We start from the raw sequence: 24,284 nt of genomic DNA, 5'->3' as shown, positions 1-24,284 counted from the left end.
GTCATATAGTTATGTCTGGCATTCGCAGTAGTGTCACCTCCGTGCGCACGCTCGTGCGCAAGATTGTGAGTTTGTGAGCCCATTGGTCGAAAACCGCTTTTCCGCTCGTTTATGCATAGGGGCCCCAGCTGCACTTCCAGAGTCGGCCACCGGGAGACTCAAGCGTCACTTTTCCCTCTCGATTCTCAATTCTCGTTGAATGGGATTTGTACAGGTGGAAGCATGTCCGGGAAGACTAAAGCCTAATCTATGCTCCGTTGTATGATGGTGTCGCATTGCCGAAAACAGTGTTGATTTCGTCGACTAAAACTATGACCAAAAATGTTCATTGACTACCTTTTTGCACTGACGAAAACTAAATAAAAACTAAATAAAAACTAGGCTGTGATGACTAAAACTATGACTAAATATATTGACAATTTCATCAACAAATACAAACTAGACTAAAATGTTAGGGAAGCACTAGTGGAGAAGAGATCCAGTAGAACTAAAAGACAAGTCATTTTATGTTTGGTTGCGCTCGGGTCTGAAAATAGCAGATCTACAAGCTCACCGGGAGCAAGCTTGTAGATCGGCATGCAACCAAATGTAAAATCAGGCATTACAACGCCATCAAGGCACCAACAAAATACATAGTATTTATCCTAAGATTATTGTCGACTAAATCTACAGTTGATTTAGTCGACAATAATCTTAGGATATTAAGTCGACTAAAAATTGACAAAAACTCAAACATTTCAGATGACTAAAATATGACTAAAACTAAATGGAATGTTATTCAAAAGACTATGACTAAAACTAAATCAAAATGTGCTGTCAAAATCAACACTGGCCGAAAAGAACACATTTACAAGCCATCAACCTAGGGATGCTAGGGTTCATGTGTTTAAAAATGGTACACTTTCAGCACACCTTGGATTGTGTGTCCAGCCTGTGTGTGGGATGTACTGTGGGCCGGGCGTGCACGCACATGCATGTTCCCTCCTTGGACTCTCAAGATGTGCACAGCTGAGAGCTGACGCCAGCTGCATCAAAATGCATGACAGTAAAACACTGATGAAATCTCCAGGTCGTCTCATCTTGGTCGAGGAGACGGACTCAGTGTGGCGATGGACTGTTAACCCATTAAGACCGGGAACGCTTCTGTGTGTCATTTTTAGATTTCTCATAGCGCGACACTGAGTGCCGCGCTACGAGCTTGTAGATCTGCTATGTTTGCAAATCTTTGAATAATATATTTTTAAAGCTAACATTTTTAACTCAAATTTTTGCTTCTGGGGGTCCCTGGAACAACATATTTTGAGATCGGGTACCGTGGCCAAATATAATTTTGGGGGTCCTTGACATGAAAAGGTTTTGAGCACCACTGATCTATAGAAACATACGTTTTTTTTTTAAACTGTCAGAGATTTAGCAGACATTTGTAGAATCCTCAGAAGCAAAGATTTGTGTTACAAATGTTAGCTTTGAAAATATATATATATTCAAAGATTTGCACTCGGTGCCGCGCTATGAGCTTGTATATCTGCTATTTTTTGAATAGCCAAAGAAATCAGAAAATGACACGGATGCGTTCCAGGTCTTAATGGGTTAATGCGTGCATGGGAGGTGGGGGGGGAGGGGAGGGGAGGGACAGCGAGAGACAGGAAGAAATACGGGCTGCACGCACCAGTTTTACATCATCGTTTTGCCCGCGGCGGTACCCCCCCCCTCCAACCGGCCCCCTTGTCTGACACCCCGAATGACACACCACGATCTCTTTCATTAACATTCAGACTGATGATTCTGTGTTCAAGGGTTGGGCCGGGAGGGATAAAACATGAGGCAAGGTGACCGGCGGGGAAACGGCCAGACAGGTCAGACAGTCCTCTCGTCCTTTTCGCTCTCTCTCTCCCTCCCTCTACAACGAGACGTTCTGCCAATAGTAATATTGTCATCATGAGCACAATAAGATTTTTACCAATGCACAAGCACAGTAATGGATGTCATTGTGTCCCGGTTTTCCACTTAACACATTGGGTGCCAAAACCGTGAATCTACAGTTTTGCAAAAAGTGACGTTGAGTGCCAAAACCGGGAATCTACGTGAAATCAATCTTTTAGTTTTTTTTACTTTTTTTCCACAAGGGGAACTCTCCATCTCCTTGCAAAAAACCTCCAAATTTCCTTAACGTTTTACAGTGGGGGAAAACGCGCCATTTTCGATCCGAGATCACTCCGCCATGGTGACTCGCGTGAGAGATGTTATTGTTCCAGGCGTTAGCCAGGACCATCCACCATCGTGCACGCATATATTGTTTACAATCGGGTGCTCGTCGTGGAGTCTGCAGCTGTAAACAGCGTAGCGTTACAAACGGTGAGATCTCTGGCACTCAACGTACACTTTCTTTAATAAAACTCTGGCACCGAATGTGTTAAAACCAAAATTCCACGAACCTGACATGCTGGACTTGAGTCGGTTGCAGTTTGCGGATGTCCCAGTGAATTGTCTTTCACCATTTGAATGTTTTTTAGTGACTTTCCTATACCTACTGTCAGGAGTATTATTATTATAGCTTTGTGTGGGGGCGCAGAACGTCACGTTGCAGTGCAGATGGGCCTAGTTTGAGATTTTTATGTCTCTGTATGCCCCATTGCCAGGGTGAACAGTCCCAGTAATAAGCTCCTCTGTGATCCTTCAGCAGTTTGACTCTCTACACACCAGGACATTAAAAGCAGCCAACAGGAGAGCCTGCTACTACTACTGTATCTGTTGCCTCACACTTCCCCATGAATCAAACTTGGTGGGCAGTGGACATAAAATAATCGATTTGTCACAGTTGAGGCAAAACAAACAGTTTTTTAATTCCCTTTCACTCCTCCCAAATCCAGTTTTTCCTCGTCGCTTGGCTTGTGTCCATATCTATTATTTCAGCTGCAAACAGTTATGATGGTAGCCATTAATTATCCCCGCCGATGCACAAAAGCCTGTGAATGGCCAACGCCCGCAGGCTGGCTGGGCCGGGCTAGGGCTGGGCGGCGTTCGCTGGCGCATCGGCTCAGCTTTGGCTCACAATTTCTTGACCATCTTACGCATTATTCCTCCTGGCTCTGCTCTGTGGGGTCGTCCTCCCACAGTGGCAGACGACTTAAAATGAATGCTGATTGGAGCGAAGGCGCGAGACAAATCCCGGGGACGATTAGCATTAGCATCTGCTAAGCAGAGGTTGGCAGACACGAATGAGACAACACGAGCACGTAACATATTTTCCCCGATAACTCCATTCTCGCTGATATGGGCTCCGGTGTAGTCATTTCAATTACCCAAGCAAGCCTACTCGGGGAGATATCTTGGGACTCCTTCATGCAGCATATGAGGTTATAATTAATAATAGACTATAAATCATTTTGGAGGCAGGACATGGAGGCTCATTCCTCCAGTTGGCCCCTGATGAGTGTCTACACCCCAACACCCCCCCCCCCCCCTCGCCCCAACCTACCCCCCGTTCTACAACATAGTCTTTCTTCTCCCTGACACGTTTCACCTCCTTTATTGAATGTCAATTAAGCAGCCAAATTAGCCAGGTTCAGAGATTAATTAAAAAGCCTTCAGTTTTTTTTCCCTTGGTTTAAAAAACGGCCAATTGTAATCGTTTCAGCCGCATTCCCCCCCCCCCCCCCCTCTCACCCTGTGCCCGAAAAAGGATGTTAATGGCTTCCTAGCTCTGAGGGTATGTACATACTGGAGGAAATGTAGTTGGAGGAATTTGGGTCACGGAGCCCCTGGACGGAATCCTTGCCGGCGCTCCACTCCACACAGACAAATGAAGCCAGCCACGTTTAAGCCAGATTAGTGGAAGCAGGAAGTCCAGACCATTATGCGATCTAGTGTTCTCTGCTGAAGTGGCATAAGGTTCATTTATCAGTTCGATTTACCCAGGCTTCACGCTGGCCACCGTCATAGTGAATCACGCGGCGCGGACTCTGCTGCCAAAACAGATCAGTTGAACAAAAGAACACATTAATCCTCGCGGCTGTCCAGCAGAGGGCAGCATGACTCCGCAGCACGGCAAACCTCACTGTCATAAAAAAGGAAAAAAAGGTGTAGTTTTTTTTCTCCTCTTCCTTCTCTCTTTTCATTCTGTCCATCTCTTTGTGTGAGAGTGCTCCTGATAAACACCCTCCCCTCCGCCCTAATCATCATGTCATTCCCTCGCTTTTAGTGCTCTGTCCGGCCTTCAATCATTTTCCCTCATCTCCCTCTCATGAAAGGGCCTCTTTTGTGACATAGAATGAAAGTACAGTACTATAGCATGAAGGTAATACTCCTAATAAGACACAGATCATATCTACGGTTATCTGGTTCATGTGATGTGATCATATAGGGCTTCAATTCAGGTACTATGTGTTGTTCAGTGGTGGGGGCATAGACCATATCTTTCCCCCTGTATGCAGCCTCTGCTGCCATCGTTTTCCATGTCAAATGGTTGCTCCCTGTACATGTCGGATGGCGTGTTGCATTGTCCATGTTGTGCAGTTGCATCTGACTAGTGGGTCAGCAGCCTTGGCTGTAGCCTTTTGTAATCCATTCGTTGTATGGATGGCTTTAGCTCGTCGTCTTCTCTCTCTCTGTCTCTTTTGTCTTCCATACATTACAATCCTCAGTTAATCTATCCATTTGTAACTCAGAGAAGGTCCTAATGGAAACGAGAGCTAAATCAACACTTTTCTTCATAGCGCATTCACAGAATCAAAGCAGAAATTAAACAAAAAAATGTTTTACAGATAGTGTTTTAAATGCGATTCTGCACTTCGATCTTCCAAACAAACATCTCTGTGCTGTGTGTTCACTCTTCGTCTCCCCAGGAGGACATGAACCTGAACGAGGATCGCAAAGCTCCTCTGCGTGGGAAGGACCTGAGCACCAAGCGAGAGATGGTGGTCCAGTACATCTCAGCCACTGCCAAATCTGTAAGTGAGAGAGGAGGGCCAAAGGGCTCTTTCTTTAGATCAACCCTTTGATCGTGTCTGTGTGTGTGAGTGCGTGTGTGCTCGTGCACGCGCGTGTGTGTGTGTAATGTGTATGTATGCACTGAATTCTGCGAGTGTTGTGTTTTGCACTTCACTGCGGTGTAGTATAGTTGTAGTGGGTGGGATGAGAATATCCTGACATTCTCCCAACATCTCCTACAAAATAATGAGCTTATAACCTGAGCCTCTGCTCTCTCTCTTTCTCTCCTGATCTCTCTCTTTGTTCTTGCTCATTGTGCTTGAGCCCCAGGTCTTTGATTGCCAGCCACCTCCGTGATTTTCCTCCCTTGGGCTCCCCCTTTTTTTTACTCCTTTTCTTTTCTGGGGTGTTTAATTCAAATGCTTTCGTTGGACTGTTTACTCTGAAGTCACTTTTTTTTATTATTTGGGCTGGGAATCGGGGCTTTCATTAGAATCTGAAATCCCGTCACTCGCTGCACAGTAATCTTGAACATGACACTTTCATCACTCTGAAGTTGCCAATAACGGCGGTTAAGCCCAGTGCGTTTTGAGGGTAAGCCTTGGGTTTTAGGGGTGAACTCCCCTATCCTCTTTATGAAGGGAGGGCTACACCAGTGGTTCTCAACCTGTGGGTCGGGACCCCCAGGGGGAGGTCCCCCCCAGATTGACAATTAAGTGACTTTTAAGACCTTTTTAATACCTATAAAGAAAGAAATGAAATGAAAAAATACCATCACGCCATCAAAAGTAGACCATTACTACCTCAAAAGTAATCAACAAACTATACTATAAAAACTGGTCAAACATTGGCCAAATTGTCAAATAATATAAGAAAGAGGCAAACATTTTGAAAATAGCAGATCTACAATATTTATCTGTGGAACCGAGTCAAACAAAATGTAATGCCTCAACTCCTACAATTCCAAGTGCTTGTCAGGGTGGGGGGTCCCCAGTCCAAATATGATTATTTGGGGGGTCACGGCCTGAAAAGGTCGGTTGAGAACCACTGGGCTATACCACAGCGAGGTAAGAATCACATCAACACAGGAGAAGAGAAGTAACTCCCCTCCCCTCCTCCCCCGCTCGCCGCTCCCTGGAACCCCTCCTCCCCCCACCCCCGTTCATTTGACATCATCATTTATTACCTTTCTCATTGTTATGGTAATTAACTGGCATTATTGATAATGATGATGATCAGAGATGATTGAATTCTTCACAGGCCTTATTATGCTTTGTGAGCACTGATATATTATTCAAATGAATAATGTCATCTGCAGTGAGTGAAAGGACAGAGACAAAAAGAGATAGGCCTGTCTGTCTGTCAGCGCCCCCCCCCCTGCTACACATTCTCCTCGCGTGATGATTGAAGGTCCGCCCGCGTTGGCGTCGTGCACTGTGGGTGGGCGCGCGCATACAGACACAAAAGCGCCGCTATGATAGGAGAGAAGAACTCAACCATTTAAAGGGGTATTTCACTTTCAAACGTGTTTGGAGGGTCATTTTAACGTCTACCCAGGCTTTTGTGAGCACCCCAGAAAGTTCTTAAGTTGCGTGATTCAGTATTTAGATATTTGATATCCATTCTTTATCAGACACCCCCCCTTCCTATAACTTCAAACTCCATTTCAATCATGATAGATTCATCAAAAACACCCGTCCTTGGTTCTGGTGAGTCATGGTGCCCTCCTAATATGTGATTTTATTTTTATTTAAAAAAATAAACGAAAAAAGTTTAAATTGGTTTAACAGTGTAGGACGCATAAAAGTATACCCCTGGGTGGGGCAGTAAGAACCCTCTTTCTTTGCGTACAGTACATAAACGGCTGGTCGATAAGCCATAGATTTGGGGACATGGGTTAGTGCATTGGTTCTCAAAGTGGGGTCCGGGGACCCCCAGGGGTACTTGAGGGGGTTCCCCAGCTAAATGATGGACAGGAACCAAATGGACCCTTATGGGTCTGTAACTCTGTCAAACTGGGTGTCCTTGAAATTAAAATGGTTGAGAATCACTGCTAGAGAGCCGTTAAAACCTTCTCTGGGGTCCCTGGCATATCTTTTCAAATGGGGGTCCGCGGGGTAATAAGTGTCAATTTGGGGGTCCTTGACATGAAAAAGTTTGAGAACCACTGGGTTAGTGCACAGGGGACACATACAATAGATAGGTAAGAGATCAACAGCCTGCAACAGCCTGTAATCAAGCAATTCATGTATTTCAAGGCGTAGACCATGTTTAACCCAGAGCCCTCACAGCGTACTCGTTCTTTAATATTACAGTATGCAGTATTTGCAAGGCTCAAGCCAGTGCAGTACACTTAAAGTCTTAGAAAAGTACTGCTTTCGTTTAAACTTAAAATCCCCCAATTAGTCCTGGTTGGTTTAATTATTGCTGCAACTTTTCACTAAGAGACTTGCTACAGTATGTTGTGGCAAAAGCTCATTTCTTGACGCAGACCAAGCGTGTAAAAGATTCAAAAATAACTTTGATATTATTTCCTATTGCAGGGAAAGGCTTAGACTAGTGCTGGTATGAGATGTTGGTCAATGATGAGAAATGTAATGTGTACTAACTGACAGAATGAAGTACATTTCTACTTTAAACAAATTAAATCAATGACATGCCTCAAGAGTGTATGGCAGTGATGCATTTTCTAGATGCCGGGTTCACTCTGGTTTGCCTTTTTTTCTCCTTCTCTTTCCTTCTGCCTTTGAATGTGTGTCTAAATCTCTGAGTTCTGTTTATTTGCCAGAGATGATTGCTGCCTGGTAAGATCTCTGTTGTGTGGGGCTGCAGGCAGGAGTTTTCCATCTTTTGCAGGAAAACGGGAATCTTGCAACTTGTTCACTTTAATACCTTTTCATTCACTCACACTCTACATCCACTCTGTTTCCTGTTTGTTCAAAGACTGGGTCATTGTGTCCAAATCAAACATTTGACTTGAGAATGTTACTCATAGTGGTTCTGATAGGGATTCCTTGGTTTTCACCATTTATAGGGCAAAGTTTTTCTTTTTTCCCCCCTCTTTTTCACTGCAGTCATGAAAAGCAAAGTGTACACCAAGGTCAGCGAGGGCATTAGTGAATACCATCAGGTCCTTAACGCCTGCACACTGCACATCGATACTTACAAATCCATCTATTTAGACTTGGAAGTCCATCTATCCCCCTTAAGCTACAGCTAATGCAGAGCGTGTGGACCTGCTGAGATTGCATCAGGGGATGGAAGTTTAAATGTGTAAATATTGGTGGGCCAAGAAGAATATTCCCTCGACGTCCGTCCCGTGTCCTTCACTTCCTCTCTGCCTCCACAGACCGGCTCACTTGAGTGGGGTCGGATGTATGTGTGTTTAAGGCCGCACAAAAAACAACATTGTGCTTTTGTTCCCTCCCCACTCCTTGCTGAAGGAATATCATAAAAAAAACATGAATATCTCATCGGCTTTCAAGGCTGTTCCTTACATTTCCCTCCCTCCCTTCTTATGTGCTCATCTAGCCCATTAAGACCTGAAGCCGATTCTACTTAATGTCTTCTAAATCCCAACAATATTCTGTTTCTATATCAGTGGTGCTCAAACTTTTTCATGTCAAGGACCCCCAAAATGATATGTATTTGGCCGCCGACCCCCATCTCAAAATGTTTTGTTCCAGGGACCCCCCCCCCCCGAAAGTAAAGAATAGAGTTAAAAATGTTCGCTTTAAACAATATATATTCAAAGATTTGCGCACATCTTCACGATTTTTCACCGAGTGCCGCGCTACAAGCTTGTAGATCTGCTATTTTTGAATAGACAAAGTGTAAAATAATGCTTTTTTAGCTCAAATGAATAAGTGACACAGACAGATGCGTTCCACGTCTGGGCTAGACTAGGGCATTAGCACGTTTACCCTATAGACAATTTCTGTAAAGCTGTCAGGTTTGAAATGAATAGTTGTCTGATGATTAGTTGTTGGTTTACTGTCTTTTTGAAGGAAAGGGAGTGTATGCCCCCCACCCCACACACACCTCTAGTAGTCTGTCACCAGACAAGATAGAGAACACTCCCAGTCGCATCGTGCACTATAACAGCGTGCCTCAGTGGCAGCCGAGCACATCACCCTCTGACACTAAATGGAATGTCTTTTTTTCCAAGAGACAAGTGTGCATTGACCCTGTTAATTTGAATATAAGGTGTGTTTGACTGGAATCCAGTTCTTCTTCTTCTGCAAGGAGTGATGCGCACGTCCTTGACCTCCCGACCTTTTGCGTGAACATTTGTCTTTCCCTCTCATCACCATTTCCTTTCTTGCCTTTCCAGTCTTTTCTCCTCCTCCTCCTCTGCTGATAAGTGTGTGCCAGCATCATCAGATCTGACAAAGCGCATGCCTCTCGCTCACGCTAATGCAATCATTTTACTCCTCCTCTCTTGAGTGACTTTGCTTATTCTCTCGTCATGAGTGATTTTTCCTTTATTCCGATTCAAATGTGTGTGTGTGTGCCGCAATGTCTTCTGTCTCAGAGGTTACGGAAATGTTTCATGGCAGGGTCTTGGTGAGGGGGAGTGCTTGGACATTGGATAATGACCACAATACGGCACTTGTTCTCAGCGAAACCTTGCAGTTGATCAGATAACTCAGGCCCCTTGTTACAACGCCTAGTAGTTATAATGGAGACACTATTGAGCAAAATCACAATGCAACTTAATCCCAGGATAACGCATCAAAGCGTAATGAACTTGTTTCCAATGTGGTCCTGCAGCATAACTTACAATTAACAGTCAAACTATGGATTAAAGGACAAGGACGATTGTATTTATTTGCGGGATAGAAAACATACCCCTGATTAAAATGAGGTGACATGTCCTCAGTATTGTTTTTATTCTCTTTAGTTGCTTTATGTAGTGCTAGAGATGGTGATTAGCATATCGTCGCTGTCGGGCAGAAACGGAAAGAATAACCTCCGTTAGTATGGAACCAATCTAGTTGTTATTATCTAGTCACTAGCTCTAATACATTACTAGTCACTAGCTCTAATACATTTCATTGGTTAAATATTTGTAAAAACCCACAGACAAGGGGGCACGGTGGCGCAGTCGGTAGCGCTGTCGCCTCACAGCTAGAAGGTCCTGGGTTCGATTCCCGCCAGGGACGCTGTGGGCACTGGGGGCGTGTCTTCTCCTCCGCGTCATCAGCGCCCATACCCTAGGTGGGGTTGGCGAAAGGGCCTACTCTGTGTGGAGTTTGCATGTTCTCCCCGTGTCTCCTAGGGTAGTTAATACCCTCACAAAAACATGTAGTAATCCTGGTCACTATACCGCCTCCCCCATGACAGCCGGGGCGCCTGATGGAGGGGAAGGGAACTGGTTGGAATAACGTGTTCCTTCCACGCGCTACGTCCAACCAGGGAAATTCCCCCCTGTCAGGTGACAAGAAGGTCAGTTGGCTCTCATGCCTGAAGGAAGCATGAGCTCGGCCCTGGCCTCCCTACTGTGGGGTGACAGGTGTAATACTGGTGTAGGGCTGGTGTAGTGCCCAGGATCACTTAGGAAATTGGCACCGGGTGAAAAAAAAAATGGGTTACAAAAATCGCGGGATAAAAATTTAGAGAAAAAAAAAAAAACCCACAGACAGACATAACTAATTTCAACCTGGCGTCCCTGTTTTGGGCATGTCATTACAGGTGAAAAGGTTTCAAAAAATGGCATTTTGAATAATCAACTAAAGGCTTAAATATGGAAATAACAGAAGGTTTCTCCCCGACAGCCACAATGTCACACCAGGCCATACCTACCATGGCAACCTCAGCACTCTGATTACGCAGGGCCTGCTTTCTACCAGAGAACTTTCAACTGATCAGAGTTTTGCCAGTGTTTCTTGTGAGAACGAGGTGTTAATTGTGTGACAAATTGAAAGCTGTGATGTGAGCTCTTTAAGCCCCCCCCTCCCAAGCTCCTCCCTGACTGTTCTGCGCTCAGTCTGAAGATAGTGTCTGTTCTTTGGGTGAAGCCACACCGAAACCACATTCAAATTTCACCTGTGCCGGGCGATATGGGACAAAAATTCTAATATCACAATATTTTTTGACCAAATGCGTCTAGCGATATTATGACGATAATATCATATTGTGACGTGTTGCACATCGGCTATTTTCCCTATTTTTAAAAAAGTATAAAATGATTTAAGTGATTTAAAAAAAAGACAACACCATATCACGGTATTACGATATCCAAAATCCCCAGACGATATCTAGTCTCATATCACTATATCGATGTAATATTGATATATTTCCCAGCCATAACTCAAAGACAAATATAATTCCACCTCGTAACAACGGGTTGGAGTAATGTCACCGTCGTTGTCATTCCGTGTCAGCCGTGACTCATCTCAAGGTGCCTGCGCGATATGCAGATAGTGTGAAATATCTCCCCAAAGTTAGACAATGACATGCCTAGATTCATCGGTGGCCAGGGCGAACGAAGGATTTATGTTTCAAAAAGTAGCCTGCGCGTGATCAAGTGGCAACGCGTTTACGATTTTAAAATTGACTTTTATGGCTGTCATAAACTTTTGGGGAGAGTGACAGAGGGGGATGAAACCGAGCATCAAATGCCCACAGAGTAAGGAACATTTTGAGAGGCAGGGTGGGTGTATTGGAGGGAGGGAGAGAGAGGCAGGGGGTGGCAATGAGAGAGAGACAGAGAGCGAGAGAGAGAAAGAAAGTGTGTATGTGTAAGAGAGAGAGAAGGGCTTAGTGACTGCTGCGTTCCGTGATCAACATGCACTGCCTTTGAAACATGACAGAGTGAGGAGCTCGGTTACACAGATGAGAATACATTTACTTGGCTGACAGTCACCCTCCCCACTGTGAAACAAGCACCACAGTTGCTGTATTAAAAAAAAAGGAAAGTAGGGGGGAGGAGTTGGAAATACTCCCGTTCCCCCCCCTCTATTGACAGATAACAAGGTTAAACTGCAGGAATCATGCTGACTGCATGGGCTCAAGGTACCTCCACGAGGAAAATTTGACACCTGAAGTCCAGCGCTGATGGCAGCTCATTGATTTTGGCCTGGGGAGACCTTTTGCAACCACTCTTTGTCCACATTTGTACACCGTTACCTTCCTGGGGATGATTTGTATCAATCTATCAATTCCAAGGACAATGGGATTTTAGCCAGTTAATCATTTAATGAACACTCTTTTATGGGAAACGGCACACCTATTCCTCAATTATTTTCACAGTACAGTGTATGTATAGATTTTTGCCATTCTTGTTATGCAAACTAGTCGATATTATTCTCGACAGAAATGGAGCAGTTCAAAAGAAACGTGACAGCTGTGACCATTTCATTATTAAGATTAAATAAGGGAGCCGGCGACTTCAAATTAATGATTTGACCCGTGTGGCTACCAAACTCAGACACACTCTTTAACACTGTTCCCTCAGCTATATGTGCGTAAGTTATCTGTGTTGTCCCATTTTAAATTGTTAATGGCTAATGCCTCTATATGTTGTGTATGTATATATGTATGTTCTCTGGCCTACTAATGATTGTGCCGTTTGTGTCTTTTTGCACATTAACTCGCCTCTCCGCTGACCGCTGCATGCAGATATCTGGGAGCAAAGTTGCGGTAAGTGAGCCCATTATTTATTTGTATTCGACTATTACCCGAGTTAAACTTGGTTGCGCACGGGTGTCGCGCACCCAAAACGGCTGATCTACACGCTCACAACGTGTTGCGCTGCCAAGCGTTGTGAGCTTGTAGATCTGCCATTTTTGGTGTGTGTGCAACTAGGTATAAATCGGGCTGTATGCATCTGTCCCCATTCTCTCTATCTCTGTGCTCTGTGCACCCACCCACACACACACACACACACACACACACACACACACACACACTATCTCTTTATCTGTCTCGCCTTTTCGCTTTGAAAATATGTAGTCGAGAGAGTTCCAGAATGCACAAGTAAGGCTTTTTATGGCTTGGACTTTTTTTTTTCTTCTCTCTTCGGCCTTGATCTTGCTAATGGGCTGTAATTTGGAAAGGCTATAAATTGCCAACACAATTCCTTGCATGTAAATGCTTTCACACGCTCTCAAATGAGAGATTTTGAAATTATACTGCCTGAAAATGAACTGGGAAGCCTCTTCTTTGTTGGTTTTTATTCTTTTAAGATGGATTGCAGTCTAACACCTATTAGCATTTGAATGTTATTATACCAACGATGAGTGATAGTTTTTACACAAATAATCATAATCTGCAATCTAATCTGTTTATTGGAACATTTTGCATCTAAATGGCATTCAGCGTGTTCATTTTGTCTTTGAGACAGCGCACACGCTGAGATTATACTTAATACGGCTTTTTGGCACACACACACACACACACACACACACACACACACACACACACACACACACACACACACACACACACACGCACACACACGCACACACGAGAGAGAGCTTATTGAGCAGTGGAAAAGATATTAAGTGCATTTTTCTCCTCTATACAGAAATATCGGGCCGCTTTAATTTAGTGGTGGTGTTCTCTGCTATATATTTGAATTAGTTGTCAACAGCCTCTGTCTCTCTGTTCCACAATATGAAGGCATGTCACCTCTGTATCACAAATGCACACTCTTGTTTTTGTTGTTGCTGTCATTTCACTTTCCCTCCCACTGGCTTGCAAACAGCCCCAATAATCTTTCTAAATATACTACACTGACAACATGTTGCCAATATTTCTTCGTTTCTCTGTGCTGTAATGCAGCAATTGCAGATTTGCTCCATCAAGTTCTCACAAAGTGGCACCACTATTGCCTTTGTAAAAAAAAAAAGCCAGACCTGGTTTCTGAGGGGCTTTTAGGAAAAAAGCGCTCAGTTATTGCTTTTTTTTGCGAGCATCGAATTGTCACATTTAATGGTGTTTCATTGCTTCTCGAGAGGTTCTTAAGGATTACGGTGGGGGACTTTAGGGCTTAAAGGGAACGAGGACAAGGTAATGCAGCCCACTGTGACCTGGCCTCTGCTCTGCCCAGGCACCCAGACAAACCTCATGCTTTGAGGCCTTTTAGAGAGAGACGTTTTGTATCGATTGCCTCTTCTGCCTCTTTGTCAGACTGGTGCTTTTGTGCTTGGTTATTTCAGCAGGAAGAAGTGTTTGTTGGCTAGACTTGTATGGAGCTTGGACAGACTAGGTCTCGCTCTGCGGCCGCGGCGGCCACATTGTGCTCAGTTAAATGGGAATATGACAGAATTTACCCCCGGCTTGTGAACTCACTCATCCACGATGGAGTGAAGGCCTACTTTTCTGAAGTTCAGCAAACCATGTCAAGCGATGTGTCAAAAAGACCATCCCGTTATCGCAGAACTTTCTTCAAAACTCAAGAGGGGGTTTCCGAAACACTTCGACCTGACCTCCGCGACCTCTCTTGTCAATCTCGAGAACGAACGGTATAGCTCGCGGAGCTGAACTAACGTAAGCGAAAGCGGGCAACCTGTCAAGTGTTAAACCCCCCCCCCCCACTCGAGAAGCTAAAGAACCGGAGGGGAGAGAGCGTTTAGCCTGGTTAGCCGGTCGTGGGTTATACACAGTATACAGCTGGCTTCCTCCCTGCTTGGCTGGCAGATTTCTCATTTTCACGCTGTCAGCACGCCTCGAAGGGAGGGGAGCTCTCTCTCTGGCTGGATGCTGGGGTGTCGGTTAGGACTGTCTGTAGGGAGAGAGCTCGAAACATTCACTCCTCCGTCTCGGCCCGTGAAATTTCTCTGGCACTTACCCCCTCCCCAGGTGGAGAGCGAGGCGGCGAGGAGAGCACTGTGTGCGAATTGTCTCTAATCCAGTCTGGCCAGCATGCTGGTGTGTAACTCTGCTAAATCTCACATAACCCCCCTCCTCCCCCTCACCCCCTCCTCCATGATCGAACATATCTGACCGCCAGGACAACCAGGACACCCACCCACAGGTAGAGGAGACGAGAGCTGTCCAGACATGGCCACAGACAGCTCTGCTAGGGGGTCACAGCACAGCACTCCCAACAGCCTTACTGACCAGCATGATGGCTTTATCGCTTTTTATTCTTTGTTAAAAAATAAGAACTGGGCCGGATTTACGTCACCGCTCAAGCGCCATGTTCCAACAGCGTTGCATCGACAGCTCCTGCAGTGTTATTGCGAGAGCAGTCTTCCCTCTCCAACCACCACCATTGACCCACTCTGCAGTTCAGTTGACCTGCTGCTTACAGACAGAGAGAGAGAGAGTGTGAGTCCTTGTGTTGATCGGTGGTGGAAGAAGTACTCAGATTTTCTGCTAGAGTAAAAGTAGCGATACCACAATATAAAAAAAAGACTTGTTACAACAAGTAAAAGGCCTGTATTCAAAATACAATAGTACAATACTTGAGTAAATGTACTTAGTTACTTTCCACCTCCACTGTTGACTTGCAGTAGCCGTCTCGGGACCACAGGGGAGGTGATCAATATCTACAGTATATGACCGGATGGCCCCCCTAAGACCGCCTGTTTCCACGGTAACACGTACGGTCAGCTCTGAGATGCCTGCTGGTGATGGCAACAGTGCGTATGTTTGCACAGGGTTCTCAACCTCTGGGTCGGGACCCCCAGGGGGGTCCCCAGATGACAGTGAAAGTGACTATTTAAGGACTTTTAAGACCTTTTTAATACCTCAAACAAATTTAAAGGAAGAAAAGAAAAATGACCATGAAAATTATGCATGAAAAACTATACAATGAAAACTGGTCAAACATTGGCCAATTTGTCAAATGATATAAGAAAGAGGCAGAGCTTGTAGTTATGCTATTTTCACAATGTTTATCTGTGAAACCGAGTCAAACAAAATGTAATGCCTCGACTCCTACAATTCCAAGTGCTTATTAGGGTGGGGGGGTCCCTAGTTAAAAATTCTCACAACGTGTCGCGATGTGAGCTTGTAGATATGCTATTTTCAAATATTTTAGTACTTTTACTTTTGGTACTTTAAGTACATTTTGATGCCAATACTTTTTTACTTTTACTCAAGTAAATTTTGAATTCTGGACTTGAACTTGTAACAGAGTATTTCTATATTGCAGTATTGGTACTTTTACTTAAGTAAAGATTACTTTTTTTTCCACCACTGGAACCTTTGTGCAGCCTTGCTTTGCGTTTCCATGAGACAATAGACCTGCTGATCGAGTCGCCCAAAAATAAATACAAAAAGAGTGGGAGAGAGAGAAAAAAAAGAGGCTTGCTGAGAAGCGATGTAAACAAAGGCCACAGGAGTGTTATTGTGAGTTTAAAAACTTGTGGGATGTGAAAGTTTGTCGTGTATTTTGTGTGTGAGGCGTTCCTCCTGTTGGGTTAGCTGTAATGAAAGCGTATTGACACTAGAACAGAGTTTCAGTCCCGCAGTAAGTCGTGACGGGCATGAAGGTCAGCGTGAGGTCAGTGTCGGAGCAGGAAATGGTGTCAATGTATAGCATAGAAGGAGCTTTTCATTATCATTAAGTTGCACTTGATGAGAGTGCTTTCCCGCGACCATGATTTTAGAGTTGTATGTTTACGTGACCTTTTTTTAGATTAATGGTTTGTTTTTGTTTTCACGTGTATCACCGCAGTACACAACAACACCAAGCGAGGTAACCTTGAAAATGCCCCCATCCACCGTCTTTTATTCTAGTCCAATACCCAAGGTAAGAGGCACAATTCAGAGCTATCGTCATTGAGCCAAAGATGCGTTTCTCCCCACCTCTGCTGCCGTGTGTGTCTTTGTTTTTTTGGTTTAGCTCTGTGGAGAAAATGGCTGTATTCCCAAGCAAATGAGTGACTTTCACATTTTGTGCGCGCGACACTTGTTTAATTGGTTGACTTTGTACACTATACACGCGGTCACCTGATGCTTCAACTCCCGCTCAAGGGACAAAGGAGAGAGAGCAAGAATATGTGATTAATTGGGCTAGAAGAGTCAGACAGATGGAGAGAGAGATGGAGACAGAGAGCGGGAGAGAGAGTAAATGGATGAAGGGAGAGATGGAAAGACGATGCATTCGCGCCCCTCGTCCACTCTTAGGTCCGTCCTCGCTCTGGGTGCGTGCCAAGAGCTTGCGAAGGACCTTAAAAAATAAAAGTGTGTAGACTGAAAGGAAATTAAGCCTCGCCACCCCTTTCCCTCATACCCCTCATTACCTTCCCAACCTGCACGCCCTCAAAATACTTTTTTTGTTTCAAGCAAGCCATTAAACCGGGTGCAGAGGGTTGAGAAGATTTGATGTGGCACATGTCCTTGGTGCTTAAGCTTTAAAAGAACGGCAATGAAAAATGAATCGATAGCCCGTGCCGTCTGTGCCCTCCACAAGTGTTGTTCGCCATGGACACCATCTGAAAGTAAGATCAAGGAAACACGCTTTAGAGGGGACATTTTCTAAAGCCTACTTTACGCGTTGACGTGCACCGAAAATAGCCGATCTACAAGCTCACAACGCGTCACACTGCAGCGCGCTGTGAGCTTGCAGATTGTCTCTTTTCGGTGTGCAACAAAGTATAAATTAGGGATAACTCTTAACTGCTTTGATGGGCTGAAATCTTCCTGTGGAATGAATCTGATCGACATCAAATCCAGTGATCCAGAGCACAGACAACACATAAGAGTGTGTTTAGCTTACACAATGCATACAGAGTTTTCAGACAGTTTTCCACATTGTCAAAGTGAAAACTGTCTTTTGGAGTGATTTGTAAATGTATTAAAAATAAAAGACATGGTTAAAGCACCTGACCGCCCCAAGTCTTCTTGGGAATGATTCTACAAGCTTAGCATAATTTTTTTTCTTCTGGAAGTTTCTCCCATTGTTCTTGGCAGAATCGTTCATGCTCAGCCAGGTTGGATGAGGAGTGCTCGTGCTCATGCCATTTTCAGGTCTCCCCATGAGATGCAGGTCCTGAATCCCAGGATCTTTCATGGAGTTTTCCTGAAGCCACTCCTGTGTTTTTTTTTGGCCGTATGATTCTGGTTGTTGTCTTGCTGAAATGAAAATACAGCCTGAGATCCTAAAAGGTTTTCCCTCTGTATTGCTCTATATTTGTATGCATCTGTCTGTTTCCCAGTCCCTGTAGCAGAAAAAACACCTCCACAGCATGATGCTGCCATCATGCCTTCGTACCCGATTACACTATTTGGCTGGGTGGTCAGATATTGGAAGAATGTTGGTAGTACGAAACACCTTCCATTTGAGAATAATGGAGGCTAATACTGTCCAATGCTCTTGGGCACTTCAGTGCGGCAGAAATGTTCTTGTATCCCTTCCCAGATGCGTGCCTTGACACGATCGTGTCTCGCAGACAGTTTTACAGACAGTTCTATGTGCCCTTCCAATGAATCAAGGACCATCATAAGGACCATTGATAGAAGTACAGGATGCACCAGAGCTCAGTTGTGAGTGGCTTAAAGGAGAATTTTGGACTAAAGTTTTCTTACCTTTTCTATGACATTATGATATCTTAGGATGAATGGTACAGTAGAACATTTCCACAGCTTAAAAGGTGCGCGGATAGGCCTTAGGTTAGATCACATATTTGAATAGCTTTTTTTAATTATTTTTTTGGTGAGATCTGACGTTCATAGTTACACACTATGCAACCAAAAAAAAAAAAAAAAAAAAAACAGAAGTCTCGCTAGACGAGATTGAAATCTCGTCTAGCGAGACTTCTGTTTTTTTTTTTTTTTTTTTTTGTTTTTTGGGAAACCATTCATCCTAAGATATCATAACGTCATAGAAAAGGTAAGAAAACTTTGGTCCAAAATTCTCCTTTAACAGTGTGAGAGTACTCATGGAAAAATATGGGTTTGCTTTTTTTCCCCTTGTATTGGATTGATGAGGGTAAAAACTTTTTAATACAGTGGCCCCTTTTCCACCAAAAGAACCTTGGCGCTTTCACGGCTTGCGTTTCCACCAGTTTTAAGCACCGTTGTAATTAGGGTCAGGAGTCCCCAGTTGCCCCAGGTTTGATTACAGGCCTGGCCGGCAATGTGTTGAATATTGACCGGTCAAAGTGTCCATTTAATGGGGGAAATTAAATCGTCAATGGCAGTTACAGTTTCACTTTTCTTTTCTTTTTTTATTGATGATTTTTTGCTTTCCAACCTGTAGAATATTAACACGTCCAATTTGGTTCCCAGTTCAGGGCCAGCTCAAGAAAAAACAAGTATTTTTTGGTTCCAGTTCCGAACCAATTTGTAGGGTTCAACTTTCAAGGCTCATAAAAGCTTGTATCTTCCACACCAATATTCATATTCATGTACAACATTAAAGCTTTTATTTTTTAAACTTAATCCTAGTTACTTATATGTTGGCTCAAATACTGTTACTTTACAGTAGTTAGTAGGGCGCTCATCAGCCAACCACACAGTGGCCCACACTGCTTTTTAGATCCATATTTTCAGCGAAGGGATTTGGTGTAGAGGGGGAAAAAAATTAGGGGGCCAAGTATAGACCACTGCGGTGACCCCGGTCAACAAAGTGTATATGGGGTTTAATTCTGAAATGTCAAGTAGGATCTCATTCGTTCTCATTTTTCATCCAATCTGAAGGGTCTTTCATAACTGAGTATTACACCTCTCCGTCTGTACAAATCCAGTGAACTCGTATTGGATTTGGGACAGCGAAGGGATTTGAATAATAGCGCTTCACAATTGAATTAAGCCGCATTGTGCTGCAAGTAACCGTTTCTGCCTCGACGACGGGTACTGGAACTCCTACCCCTTCTCCCTTTTCAAGATCACCCTTCAAAAAGACCTCTTTGAAATCTAACCCAACATGACCAAAGTTTTGCTAATCCAATATTACGTCTCGCATTGTCACTTTGACCTACTTCTGCTTAACCTCAACCGGGGAAGGTGTCAGTGTTTGTGTTCATTTACACGTGTAAACTCCCAGGGTGGTGGGCTGGGCTGGGCTGGGCTCCACCGCCATCTTCATCAAAGTCCCAGGCATCTTTTTTGCGAGACTTTGTCTTCATGAGTAGCTCTCGTCCTCACTCAGTCATTCAAGGTTGCACCTGACTGGTGCCGCTGTGGCCGTGCACAGACGTAGAGGTTTAACCTGGAGAGAACACAGGCTGACTGTGGCGACGTGAGGGAAGGAGTGACAGAAAGCCTCCTCTTCTCTGTCTTTCCATCTGTTCCATGCTCCCTTCTGTCTTCAACCCCACACGCACACACACACACACACACACACACACACACACACACACACACACACACACACACACACACACACACACACACACACACAGACCACACACACGCATGTTTTAGGCTCACAACGTTTTTTTCCATGCTGTGGCAAGGACCCATTATTGTATATCATTAGATATTTAGGCAACACTATTTTAACACATTCGGTGCCAGAGTTTTATTAAAAAAGTGACGTTGAGTGCCAGAGATCTCATCGTTTGTAACGCTACGCTGTTTACAGCTGTGGACTCCACGACGAGCACCCGATTGTAAACAATATATGCGTGCACGATGGTGGATGGTCCTGGCTAACTCCTGGAACAATAACATCTCTCACCCGAGTCACCATGGCGGAGGGATCGCGAAACGAAAATGACTCGTTTTCCCCACTGTAAAAAGTTAAGGAAATATGGAGTTTTTTTGCAAGGAGATGGAATGGAAGCGGAACGGGAGCCAGGTTTTTTGGCACGGTGATCCATCTGTCCCTTCCTTCTCAGAGTCACCGTGGACTTCACGGAGAATCCCGGTTTTGGCACCTAAGCACTAAAAATGAAAAAACGGTTTTGGCACCCAATGTGTTAAAGGTACTAAGTAAAAACGGCACAAACATATTCCAGGGGTTCCCAAACCTTTCCTTGCCAGGGGCCCCCTAAATAGCCATAGCCTCTGGGTGCATGCCCCCTATTGCAAAAAGAAATAGAGAGAAGTTTTTTCTTTTACATTTTCCTCTCCTTTTCAATTTGACCTCCTGGGTGCCCCTTGCATCACCCACTTTGAAACCCCTATGTCCTACTCATTTATTATTGGTGATTTTGTGCTAGTCTATTTATTATGTTTTGAATGGTCGGGGATGATGTGTCTGGGCATCAAACCTTTTGTCTGCAAAGCCTGCTGCAACCAATCCCTCTGCTTGCAACATGGTACTCCAGCGGTTGTTTGACAGCCAACAAGCCCCGGTTGTCAAGAAGCTGAGTCATGGGGGATGAAGATTGATGCAGAGTTGGGCTGTTTTCTGTTGGACTTTTGTTTACAAGTATCAGAATGCTACTCAGTATACCTTTTTTAATACATTACTGTGAAGAGCACACTGTCTTCACTAACAAAAATGTATTGATAGGGATACAACGTTTTGGTCACTCTGACCTTCATCAGGCAAAGGTGTGCAAAAGGACTTTTTAATACATGACTGTATCATCACCCATCGCCGTTTACTCCAGTCTTTTTCCTTGCACCAACCTTGTAAAACGCCAACATTTTGTAGATCAGCCTACAAAGATGGAGAAGTCAAGTCGAGTAGGACATTTCCTTTGCTAGTTCATAGCTTGCATTGGCAAGATAAACATTTACATTTTCAAAGGAATTACTTTTATTTTACCCGCCCTCCCACCAGAACAGGAGCAGAAATAAGATTAGATCATAATCGAAAAAAATGGCCCACACTGTCTGCATGCTCACAATACCCCAGTATAATCTACTGTTAAAATTCAAAACACTTAAATGGCAATACATCTCAATTTACTGTATTGGCCTATTCAGAGTCAGGATGAACTTGCCTTAGTTTGATCAGTTTCCTTTTAATTCACTGATTGATTTTTGTTTGTTGTTGGTAACAATGTTCTTTCTTTCTTTTTTACATCATGTTCCTGTTTTCTACATTGCACACAATATTCCCTCTCTCTTTCTCTGTTCGGGTCGTACTTAATTACATTTTTCAAAGGCAGAAACAATCAGCCGGATCTCAATACTTTGAAGGGAACATGAAAGGCTGGAGTGGTCACTGTATGCTGATATTGGCCAGAAAGGGTTCTATGGCAGTGTTTTAATGGTGGGTATGTATGTACGTGCGTGCGCGTGTGTGTGCGCGTGCTTGTCCATGTACAGTATGTGGTAAGCAGCAGTTTTTTTCTTTGCAGTTCCATTAGTCTTGCACATGATACAGTAGCTTACATTCTGATGTTATAGACAGGAAAAGAATAGGATTGTGTCTGTCTGTGTGTGCATGCTGGCACTATATTGGATGTTGTAGTAGTAGTAGGTTCTTGTGAACACTGTCTATGCTCTCTCTCTCAGTGGCACGTCTTCTCCCCCACAGCTCTGTCACACACACACACACACACACACACACACACACACACACACACACACACACACACACACACACACACACACACACACCCAGCGGCACCGTCGGCTCGGCTTGGCTCGGCAGGAGGCTCCTGCAGGGCCGCATTAGGCGCCATAAACTTTATAGCATATTTTTTACAGCCTCTGCCTCTCTGTATGCATCCCACCATCGCATCCCCACTGCATCTGCTTTAACTGTTCACACAGCTGTGAAATTCCCCCTGTATTCCCATGTCGTTTATGGTTGCTCGCTCCTCCGACCGCCCCCCTGACTTCTTTATTTGCTTCCTTATAGCCGTTCGAGCCCCCCCCCCCCCTCCTTATTTAGAAAAGTTATTTGTTTTGGATTTTACGGGGTTTTGCCTTTGATTTCCGGTTGTTGATTTCTATGAAACGTGCGCTGTGTCTTTTTAAGGCTTTCTGCCTTCCTGCCGTCACGATGGCGGTCTGTACTTGGATTTACCTTTTTTCCATGGACAGTGGCTAACATGAGTGTGTGTGGATGCTGGCGGCCATTGATTCGTATCATCCCTCTTTGTTCACTGGAAATTATAACGTGGATGAGGGCGACTTTAGAGCCAGTCACAGGCTTTTTTTGCCATCTCTCCGTGGTGACAAAGGGAGATGCAATAGAGCACCGAAGTCTGACGTAATTTACACATCCTACCTCGGTCGCGGTTTTTCCCTCCCGTTCTGAATTCCCATAGACGTGTTTAATATCACGTCAAATAAGAACTGTGTTCCAAAAATAAACAAATGACCCCGGCGGTTTTACTCTTATGGATATAAAGCATCAACTGACAGTGAGAAAACGATAATGTTACTTCCGACGAATTAGTAACATTTTCGCCAGAAACAGACTGTATCAAATATGAGTGACTGACTATCATAAACGATACAGAGCCTCCTCCCTGACAATATCGCCGAGACAGTTTGTTTATTTTTGGACCACAATTCTTATATGAGACGATTCTATGATGACCCAATGTTATTCTCCATAGAGAAATTACTTTACGAACCAGAGTGACGTCAGGACTTCTGTACTTGTTCGGACAGAGACTTAGGTTCAACGTGAGGGGAAACCAAAGTTTGCTGCATCTATGGGGGGCTCAGGAGAGAGCCACATTGATGGCCTGTTTATAATCCCCTCCCTTACTCCTGCGCTAAGCCCACCGGACCCTAAGGGAGCCCCCCCCCACCTCCAGCTCAGCCAACTAGTCCACTCAGCACATCAGATACTAACAAGGTATAGTCTCTCTCTCCCTATCAGCCTCGGTGCTTTCATACTGCCGTCATACTTGGACGCACAAGACTAAAGCCACATAATCGCCTCATCAACAGCCAGCTTCCCACTCCCATTCCCCCCAGACACCTCCCTGCTTTAATGATTGGTGATATGATCAAGGCGAGATCACTCGCCGCGCGTCTTGCCTTTGCAGTTCCCTTTTTTTTAAGGGTCCCCGAGGAGAGACGGGGTGCTGGTTTAAAAATGGCAAACCGTCGAGTTTTATCACTTTTCCTCTTGCCTGCGCTCTGTTGTGGACCGGCTAAACTTTGCGGTGTACTTAACCCATTCAGACCGGGAAAGAATCTGTAATTTTTTAGATTTCTTTGGGCTAAAAAATAGCAGATATACAAGCTCATCGTGCTATTTTTGAAAAATCTTGAACATTTTGTGCAAATCTTTGAATATGTCTTTTATTTATTTTTTAAGCGAACATTTTTAACTCTGTTACAACTTCTGGGGGGGTCCCTGGAACAAAATATTTTGAAATGGGGGGTCCACGGCCAAATACGTATCATTTTGGGTGGTCCTTGACATTTCATTTTCAAAACACTGTTAGGAGTTAGAAGACCATTTTGTAGAATCCCCCAGAAGCAAAGATTTGAGTTAAAAATGTTCGCTTTAAAAAATATATGCTGTATATTCAAAGATTTGCACAACATTTTCAATATTTTCCCCCCAAAAATAGCAGATATACAAGCTC

General features: G+C 44.2%; 1 protein-coding gene across 5 annotated transcripts in view; it reads left to right on the top strand.

Annotated features, from left to right (window-relative positions):
* The window catches only part of diaph2 (diaphanous-related formin 2), a 688,393-nt gene that overhangs the window by 34,600 nt on the left and 629,509 nt on the right, over positions 1 to 24,284 (top strand). For all 5 annotated transcript variants that reach the window (XM_080415256.1, XM_080415259.1, XM_080415257.1 and 2 more), the window contains 2 exons: positions 4,845 to 4,949; positions 12,553 to 12,573. In XM_080415256.1, coding sequence (XP_080271382.1) covers positions 4,845 to 4,949; positions 12,553 to 12,573 — 126 coding nt within the window. The remainder of the gene's footprint in view (positions 1 to 4,844; positions 4,950 to 12,552; positions 12,574 to 24,284) is intronic.

Source organism: Gymnoscopelus braueri (assembly GCF_963280865.1).
Source record: "Gymnoscopelus braueri genome assembly, chromosome: 20".
NCBI classification, from domain to species: Eukaryota; Metazoa; Chordata; class Actinopteri; order Myctophiformes; family Myctophidae; genus Gymnoscopelus; species Gymnoscopelus braueri.
Note: the sequence above shows the minus strand (reverse complement) of the source record. Positions and strands in the feature narration are given on the sequence as shown.